This window comes from Asparagus officinalis, chromosome 8 (genome assembly GCF_001876935.1).
Source record: "Asparagus officinalis chromosome 8, Aspof.V1, whole genome shotgun sequence".
Classification (NCBI taxonomy): domain Eukaryota; kingdom Viridiplantae; phylum Streptophyta; class Magnoliopsida; order Asparagales; family Asparagaceae; genus Asparagus; species Asparagus officinalis.
This window is the reverse complement of record NC_033801.1, coordinates 78,714,379-78,723,914: the sequence shown is the minus strand read 5'-3', so window position 1 is coordinate 78,723,914 and position 9,536 is coordinate 78,714,379. Positions and strand designations below refer to the sequence as shown.

The 9,536-nt window shown below is 38.8% G+C and overlaps 1 protein-coding gene across 9 annotated transcripts; it reads right to left on the bottom strand.

Annotated features, from left to right (window-relative positions):
* Positions 1,809 to 9,402, bottom strand: LOC109820036. 9 transcript variants are annotated; one of them, XR_002241694.1, is made up of 3 exons: positions 9,270 to 9,402; positions 9,023 to 9,117; positions 1,809 to 3,450 (listed from the first exon to the last, which is right to left on the bottom strand). XR_002241694.1 is itself a non-coding variant. In XM_020386090.1 (2 exons), exons 1-2 carry the CDS (start codon positions 9,253 to 9,255, stop codon positions 2,169 to 2,171), a joined length of 318 nt encoding a protein of 105 aa, XP_020241679.1. In that variant the 5' UTR covers positions 9,256 to 9,268; the 3' UTR covers positions 1,809 to 2,168. The 9 variants fall into 9 exon arrangements, 1 of the variants encoding a protein (XP_020241679.1); XR_002241695.1 differs by lacking the exon at positions 9,270 to 9,402 and having other exon boundaries at positions 1,809 to 2,253; positions 2,339 to 3,450; positions 9,023 to 9,268; XR_002241696.1 differs by lacking the exon at positions 9,270 to 9,402 and having other exon boundaries at positions 1,809 to 2,544; positions 3,014 to 3,450; positions 9,023 to 9,268.

Below are 9,536 nucleotides of genomic sequence, written 5' to 3'. Positions count from 1 at the left end.
GGAGACTCGCCGATCAGCGACGCGGAGGGCAGGGAGCTGTACATCAACAGAACAAGCCACCAAGCAGTACTAACATACCCAACTCCTAAGCAAACCCAATCCACACTCCTCCTCCTGTTTCTGCCGCCGCCGTCGCAGCCGAACCTGGCGAAGCGGCCGATGGACGGCGGCATTGCTCGCTGCTGCCTCTCCGGTGCTGCGAAGGGAGCACAAGCAGAGGTCGAACGCTGAGCTGGGCTTTGGAGAGAGGGACGTGGAGGCCCCGGGAGCGGCCACTTGGATTGCTTCTAGCGTACGTGCAAAGCTTTAAACTGGGCACGTGGGAAGCTTCGGAGTAAGAGGTGGTGGCTGCCTCGAGAAACCAACAGCGCTCCAATCGAGGGGTGGGGATACTCGTTTTTAGCTGAAATCAAGACGGGAGGACCGTCAGCAGTTTGCAATCTCCTCCCTATTCTTTGTTTGTTTGCGATCAACGGGGGGAGTTTTCTAGAGCTGATCGATCAATCTCCGCTTTTTTTACTAGTGACTTCTTGAAGGCGCTTGGGGGATGAGTTCAACTTTCCTTTTGTAAAATTATTCTCCTCGAAAGTGAATCGTTATTCTCTGCTTACAGTTAAAAAAATGCCTTCGTGATTCTCAACATGACTTAATTGCACTTATAATAATACCATATTGTTTCCCCTACTCTATACTTACGTACCCTCAGTTGCTTTTGACGGAACTTACATAACTTGAAATATTTAAAATTTGCACATTAATACCCTCAACGAATTTCTAAATATCCTGTTATTACAGCCTTCAGTTTACCAACGACGGCAATCACTTCCGCTCGTGGCTCTCATGTGATCAGAGGATACGGATGCGGATAAATTAAAATAAAATGTACTCAAAAAAAAATCAAAACACGCACAAAACAAGTGGTAACATCAACCTGCGTCTACAACATATTTATCCCATGTTTCTAATTATTAGGCATTGCAGTATTTATACCAATCGTCTAGATCTTAAATGCGACGCTTGAACCGACAAAACCATTCCAGCACAACCTAGCGAAGTAGTAAGAGCTTCAATCTTCCATTCAATCACAACAACAAGATTCAAGGATATTGTCAAAACAACCACCAAAATCTTACAGGACTCCCTCCCTAGGGAGGGAAAGGTAGGGCGCGACCGAGACGTGAAACCGTGTAATTATCTCGTAAACAGCAAGCAAGAAACTGACTTCAGAATCAGAGGGGTGGCAGCAAGCCATAACCTTCCACGATCACCTTCTTGTTTGTACTCGTGTAGCTTTGTGTAGATCCCACGGAATGCCTCGTCTTTCCAAAACTGAACAAATTTTTTTTTGGGTGCGCGCGCTTGGCTTATCGAAACACGATAAGTACATGTGGCATCGGTCGACGATGAGAGAGGAGTGGAGAAGTAAGGAGATCAAGTTGCAGAAGAAAAGGATGATACATAGTGAGAATCTACATCCCAAGCCCTTAGACGGTAGGAGGGGACCAAAGGTGGCAGCTGGAAGTGAGGATAGCGGCCTTGAAGGAAAGTGCAGGACCAAGATACACAGCATCTCTCGTCCACTGCTTAGGCCAACACCATAACAATCGACCACGATAAGAAGAGATATCGATATCTCTGGAAATAAGTAATGATTATTTCACACTCCTCGTGAAGATGTGCTTGAGGACATATATACACACATACGTATATGTATACGCATTTGCACACTCGTACATGGATGGGCATGCATGAATACACATAGCAGAGCAAAGATTAACGCAACAAAGAGGGGGAACAACAATACAATATAAAGAATAAAAAAAGGAGCCAGATATCCCTGGTGAAGAAACCTTATTTAAGCAAGCAAGTCAAATTACAAATAAACATCAATAAACCATAATTTTGAGATTGCACGCACTGAAAAAAGGTTGATGAAGCCAACCTGCGAAAATACTTTTTGCCCAATACAACTCTGATGAGTTTGATTTATCCGGAAGCGCATCTTTCATTTGGAATGGAGTTCTACAAGTTTAAGATGTGATTTCCCACCGTCCTCTATTGTCAGTGAATATATCATGTATCCTCCAAATCTTTTTTTTTTTTTATTCTTGGTGGCGCATTCGACAATGACGCGTTCAGTGGCTCGATTTCTCCATCATCTTGTGGGCTTACGAAGATGCATGTGAAGTTCTTGATTCGCTCTTATTGGTCATTGTTCTACACTCAATACTTGTACACTCCATTAAGCAGAACCTACATCATGCTTGTTATTGTCAGAATCAGATATTAGTTCCATGAAGCATACTTAGTTTGCATGTATAGATGAACTGGCACTAACTTGTGATTTGAGAAAACGTCATTATTCTACGTTCAATGCTAGATATCGCGAAGTGCCACTACTTCTGAATATAAAATATCCTCCTGTATGATGTTTGGACTATAGCATCACATAAGAACAGGGCATCAAGCCTTGAGTTTAAACTCTACAATGGCCTTTTTAGAAAAATATGGTCTGACTTGAGTCCTACCTGCAAGGTCCATCAACTATAACCACATGATTCAGGTCAAGTAAGAATATGTTCACAATAGGAAGTGCAGACCCAGAATATGTTCACAATAGGAAGTGCAGACCCTGGCCTTAATAGGAAGCAATCAGACTCATAGATTCGAACCCATTATCCCATATTTTCTCCATGCAGGTGCAGGTTTGTGTTCTAAATATCATCTAGCACCGCTAATATTCATCAAGTTTAGAACACCTTCATCATCAGTCGATTATTAAAATAACCTACATGGTGAGTAACCGCCTGCCTCCATCTTTTTTTCCCAACAAGGCCAAGCGTTCTTTTACATGAAACCAAAGTCATTCACAATTGAGCACTCCGGAGTATCCAACAAATTGTTCGATACACCAACAAGTTAGACAATCCCAATCTCATTGTCTAATAATTTTCACATCGCTGGTTCATTTATAGAAAAACTATGTTTAGCAATAGAGATTTGGCCAGCTTACCTCAAGAACATCTCCCGCGTTCAGGACAAGAGCATTAAGTATAGGCCAAATGTGAACCAACTAATGCAGTGCCGGAGACTTGTAACACAATAATCTTGCAGAAATAGTCAAAGTGCTTAAGTCTCGAGTATCAGCTCACTCTATTAGTTTCCATCGAGTAAGTTCCAACGGCCTCTCTGCAATGAGCGCAGTGGGTTCTGAAGGCTAGTAGCTCACATTTCGGATGATTGTTGGATAAATTATGAGAGCGAATGCATACAACTAGTCCAGCTTTTATTATACATAAACTACATAGAGTTGCCCTTACCCTTGAAATGCAACCGGGTGCCAATGCCATAGACTATTCCTTTTTGTGCTGCAATGGAAGTTCAAAAAATCTGGCTGTAAAGAGTCTTCACCTCAGGTGACACTTCAGGTAATATCCCGTTATTGATTATCTACAGTGTCAGAAATTTGTCACAGTCAGCATGCTGTCCCACAATTGATTATCTACAATATTAAGAATCCACAGCCAATATTCTATCCCAAGATCAATTACCTACAATATCAAAAATTTCCTAGTCAACATTCCATCAATAACCTTAAGATTGAAAATTACATGTGTTCCACATAACACACTTGAAAGGTTTGTGAAATCCAATTTTCTAATATGCCCTTTCTGAAAAAATAGGAATACTTTTTGACAGAACTTCAGAATTAGATACTTCTTCTTTTGTATATGCTGCCTCCGAATTGTGGAATGACATACTTACAAGTTCAGAGTTGGAAAAATATTTGTTGACATCAAATTCTAAGATGTCCAGATATACAACCAGGGTTGCATACAGTTCGGATATGGCTCGGACACGATGCTTGCTTTAGATGTATCCGCTTGCTAATCACGGATACAGATATGTCTTGGTAAGAAAAAATGTATATCCATATCCGCTAAAATCAGATATGGTACGGAAATACACGCGGATATACACGAGGATACAAAATGGATATGAGAAAACTAGATAATATTGAAAAAATATATAGTTCATATGATACAAGAGAGTTCATTAGTATGTTCGTTATATCGACAAAGCGAAGATTAGATCTCTTGATCTTCAAAATTAACCTCAATTCCATTAATCTGATTAAAATTGCTACGGTTATTGCTACAACCGTATGACCAACATATATTCGAATATTTCGGATACGAATCAGGATGTTTCGCTATATATCCATATCTGTAATCATATCCTATCAGATATAAATTTTAGTAACCATCACGAATTGGCTACATATATTTTTGTGCACCCCAAATACAACTTCTTACTGATGGAAATGGGAGAACCTAATATCAGAACCATCAGCAATAAGAAATACTTAAATAACGTCAAATAACTTAAAAGTTCATTTCAAAAGGACTTTGTGATTGAAAAAATGAATATTGTATTTTAAAAGTAAGGGAGAGGCGTGCACGCCTATGCGAACACCAACACACACAAAGCACGCGCACACGTGTTACGTGTACACACCCACGCACGCATGCACGGATGCACACAATCATGCAAACATACACACAGATGCCTTTGCATGTGTGTACATACATACATGTATACATATATATGGAGCTATTAGATATGAGTTGCTAACTCATTCAGCAAATGAGCTACATTTATTGGCTGAGTTGCCAACTCATTTCGTAAAATGAGCTGCCAAGAGATATAAGTAGTCAGGTCCACATCACCTAATGTGACTCATAGGGTGGACCTCATCGCATATCTATCCCTTGATAGATCATTTAGCAAAATAAGTTGCCCGTTCTTTTCAAAAATGAGTGTACGTGCTCAAAAATCCCCAGCCGCGCTGACAACTATGTCTCTCTTCATGCATGCTTGAAAGAATCCTCATTCTTTGCATGAAAAATCAAGCCTTCTCATCTCACTTTCACCTATTTTAGAAAGCAAGGACATATCAAATACTGGTATTTCTAAAGGCGAGGCAGAACATCTTTGATTGATCTTTATGTTTCTCTCTGGAATATATGTAGGGTCATTTCTCACAATCCCTTAAACATTATCTATAGGAATAGATTTCCCAAAACTAGCACTTTTTTCTCTGCCTAATGCCATGCTCGTGTTATCAGGTTCAACGACCATTTATTCTCTCCGGAACAAGCTTCTGGTCACCTCTTTATCAAAGACAGGATGCAGTGGGAGATTAAATTTCATGCAGAATCTACCATAAGGCCTGAAGAATCTACTACTAGGCCTGAAAAAAAATTCTCCCACATTGCGGCTGGAATTGTTTGAATGAAACAATAAGGAACTTTGACCTACAGGTTTTGATTTTCAGAAAGATCATTTTTCTGAAATCTTGAGAAGATACCTTGATCATTAGGTTCTTGACATCAATAAGCAACCTTGTTAGTATACTCTTGTGATTCCAGAAGAAATTTAATATACTTACGTCATAAGAAATGCCTTATATCCTCGGGAACACAATGTTCAAGCTCATTCTTCCTCAATTTGCATAATTTTTATAGTCCTCTTTAGTTGAAGCAACGGTGCAATATATCATAATATCATGAATGCAAGGGCAAAAGTCAAAACACAATATAGTCTTTCTTGTGCCTTCCAGGATTCTCTCATCAAGTTCACTTGATAGAAATGAGAGCTCGTGTGCTCCATTCAAGCAAGCTTAAGCTTTCCTTGGCCCTTGCCTTAACTGCAAAAGCCGTATGCCAATTTAAATAGAAAGTGGTGCCATTTGAGTCAATACATTGGTAGGATGAGCAAGTAAACAGAGCAGTAGCTTGCAAATTGTGGATCCATATCACGGTATGAGGTCTAGTGTGTATAAATCATAACTTCAAACCTGCATTTACTTCATTTTGGAAGTTGGGGAATAGGTACACTTGTAGATACCCTACTAGCTAGAAGATACTTATACCTAATCTTAGTTTCACTAGAAGTCCCATCTATGTAAAAGAGGTCCTAAAGTAAATAGCATTTATTACTCAGTAACACATAAGACAATATTGACCAAGATAGCGCACTACATGATTTTACAATAAATGGTTAGGGTTGTCCAAATGGGCTTTGGGCCAGGACCCAACCGGGCCCGAACCCGGCCCAGGTAAGGCCCGGAGAATCCGGGCCGGCCAGGCTCCGGGCTCGGGTCCAGGCCAAGGTGGTGAAGCCCGACCCGGTTTTTAATCATACATATATTATATATTTTTATTTTTATAAATAATTATAGTATGATATGGTCATTAATGTATACTTATATATATATTTTTAAGTGTATAATATTAATATATACTTGTATATGCTTACATATATATTTCTAATGTATACTATGTATAATTATAGTATTATTTGGTCATTAATATATACTTATATATACTTACATATAATATATAGCTATATACTAAGATGTAAGTATATACTAATCCATATATAAATATAATAAAATTAATCTAATTTTTTAATCAAATTTTAGCAAAAAATACAAAAATACAAAAAAAATTCGGGCCGGGCCAACCCGTTTGGACATCCCTATAAACGGTTGAAGTGTTGAAGTGGTGCATTTGCGCATTTGTGAAATCTCAAAAACTTCAAATTGACATTAATGACAGAACTAAGTGTAGGAGGGGATTCGGATGGGTAGAGATTCTCTATGTCCTTGGTTGTAGAGACCTCTACAGCTCGGCAATCACATCTCCTCACTTTGTGGACCCCTGTTAGATAAATTATATAAAAAGATCTTTTAATTGTGGGACACACTGAATGAGCCAATACTGTCAATCCACATAATCAATTGTATGGATTCTCTACAATCTAGGATGTAGAGAATCTGAACCAGATTCAGACAAGGAGAAATGCGGATGCCTTTTATTTTCATCAGCAAAGGTGGCTTTAGAAACATAGTGAAGAGGTGCCAAAAAGAGCTCCAACAGAGGATGGAAAAAAGAGAACTTTGAATGGAATCTCCATACAGTATTATGCAGACAGGGAACAATCAAAATGGGATCTCCATATTCTAAAATGAGACAACAAACTATACTTTTTATAAAGGTAATTTACAAAAAGACATCATGTTTGAGATCCTAAATAATTATAGAAGATGGTTAATATGTCACACTCAATGGTTGCTTTTGGTGATGGTGGTGGCTTGACAATCAGGGTAAAGACGCCATAACTTGTATCATTCATATTGATTGCTGATGCCTGAGAACCTTTCGTCCTGCTGCATTGTCGGTGAGTCTTCCATAACATTTTCAAACGCTTCAATCTGTTTGGCTTTTGTTGCTGCTGGTACTACTTTTGTTGCCTTGTTTGCCTAGTCTATCTTCTTCAGCACCCAAAAAAAACAGTATCCCTACTTTGTAATACCACAACTCCAAACAGGGTATGTAAAGTATATATAATAACTTACAAATACTAAACCTAATATAGCTAACATTTTGGAGAGAAGAGTCATGAAAAAGCTCTAAAGCTTTTATAGCTCAACACGCACATTTACCATTGGCCAAGATGTTAATATGAAGATTCTTAAAAAAAAACAACTTATACTAGTTTTCATGAAAAATAAAGAAAAAATAAAGAAAATAAAGAGACGAGAAAAAAATGTATTTGAAGAAAAAAATGTTTATTTGCACGAGATCAATATTGTTTTCATTCACGTGTTATGAGAATTAACCTATAATATTTTTATGTTTGTTTTATTATGTAGATTATAAATTGGAAAACCATTACTTTTGAACTAGACACCCAAACAGCCCTTTAAAATACTAGTTTGACACCCGATCTATGTCTAACGAGTATTAGGAAGGGGATGTGAAGTGTAGGATATGCGTCCAAGAAGTGTATGAGAAGTGTTTTAACTTAGAACATATAAAGCGTAAGTGACTACAAGCCCGAATAAATATGTTTACAAATGCAAGGAGTGTCCGCGAAGTTTGGGCACGGAGATGGTTACGTGTACATGTAGACTGTACAGTACGCATACATGTAGACTGTAGAGCACGGGACAGTTAGGAGTATCCAGGCAACATATTGCAAAACATTTGAGTTGCCAATCAGACTTCTAAATAATTGTTTCCTCATATGACATGAACCTTTTGAATCTAGGGATCCGCAAGGGAGATAAAACCTTGAATCAAGAATATGACATGACAGACATCTAAAATCTAGTGATGCTTCCATCATGCAAACAAATCTGGACCCTTTCTCGACCAATTAATTTGCATGATACTGAATGGACCATGAAACCTACTCACCTTGGATAGAAGTTCGTGTTGAGAATACCTTCCTCATGAATAAACATCTATGAACGTATAAATTCATGTATCTATCCATTATTTACTGATAAACTGATTTCTGTTTTCTTCTCAACTTAAGACAATCAGACTATAGATATATTACATTCATTTACCATAGTTGCAGACTAAAGTTTATGTCTGAGGTTACTATCAAATTCATAATCCTTGACTTTCTCCTTGCAAAACCAATTAAACTAGATTGACTTACTAAGCAGAAACATAAAGCATATTTTCTAGTTAGGCACCCAGGTCCAAAGGGAACAAATTGAAATATACAGCATATTTTCTAGTTAAGACAAACATAACATATTGTCTAGTTAGGAAGAAAAATATAGCATATTTTCTAGGTAGATGTACATACATGAACCTAACTAATTTCAATCATAAATGTGGTAGAAGGTAACTGTGTATGACATAAAATGTACTAATATAGACAACCGAGAGGAATGATGATGCGACAAAACTTAAGAGTCTGTAATGCGGAGTATCATTATGAAAAATTGCCTTTAACTGTAAATATATTTGGGTACATTAGTTTTCTCTTACTGCGAATGCACAATGATACAAGATTCCGCACCAAATAAACTTTATTGTGTTAAAACAAATTGAACTGACATTCAATATGAACAATTCTATTAGCATGCACAAATATGTCTCAAATTTAAGAAAAGGGAGTCAATAATGAAATAAGCTATGCAAGCCAATTAGCTCACGAAATTTGAGTGGCATGCCGAAGAGCCCTCGCTTTCATAGCCAAGGCGTTGCGCAGAATGATAGCCTTGTCGTCAGCATTAGAACAGTCCTCGACCTCCAAAGGTTGTCGTGCGGTGTGATCATCATCCCCAAATGAGATGTTGGGAGGGGGGGAAGATGAATGATCGACATCACCCCTCATCAGCAGCACATTGTGGAGCAAAGCGCAAGTGGCGATGCACGCGACGGCCATCCTCCGTCCTCGACCTCCAAAGGTTGTCGTGCGGTGTGATCATCATCCCCAAATGAGATGTTGGGAGGGGGGGAAGATGAATGATCGACATCACCCCTCATCAGCAGCACATTGTGGAGCAAAGCGCAAGTGGCGATGCACGCGACGGCCATCCTCCGTGTGATCATCATCCCCAAATGAGATGTTGGGAGGGGGGGAAGATGAATGATCGACATCACCCCTCATCAGCAGCACATTGTGGAGCAAAGCGCAAGTGGCGATGCACGCGACGGCCATCCTCC

Excerpts from the sequence above, each read along its gene's own strand:
- LOC109820036 (XM_020386090.1), bottom strand. The coding sequence starts at position 9,255 with ATGGCCGTCGCGTGCATCGCCACTTGCGCTTTGCTCCACAATGTGCTG. Across the intron at positions 2,254-9,022 it reads CGGCATGCCACTCAAATTTC|GTTCTGCTTAATGGAGTGTA; the intron begins GTGAGCTAATTG and ends AGCATGATGTAG.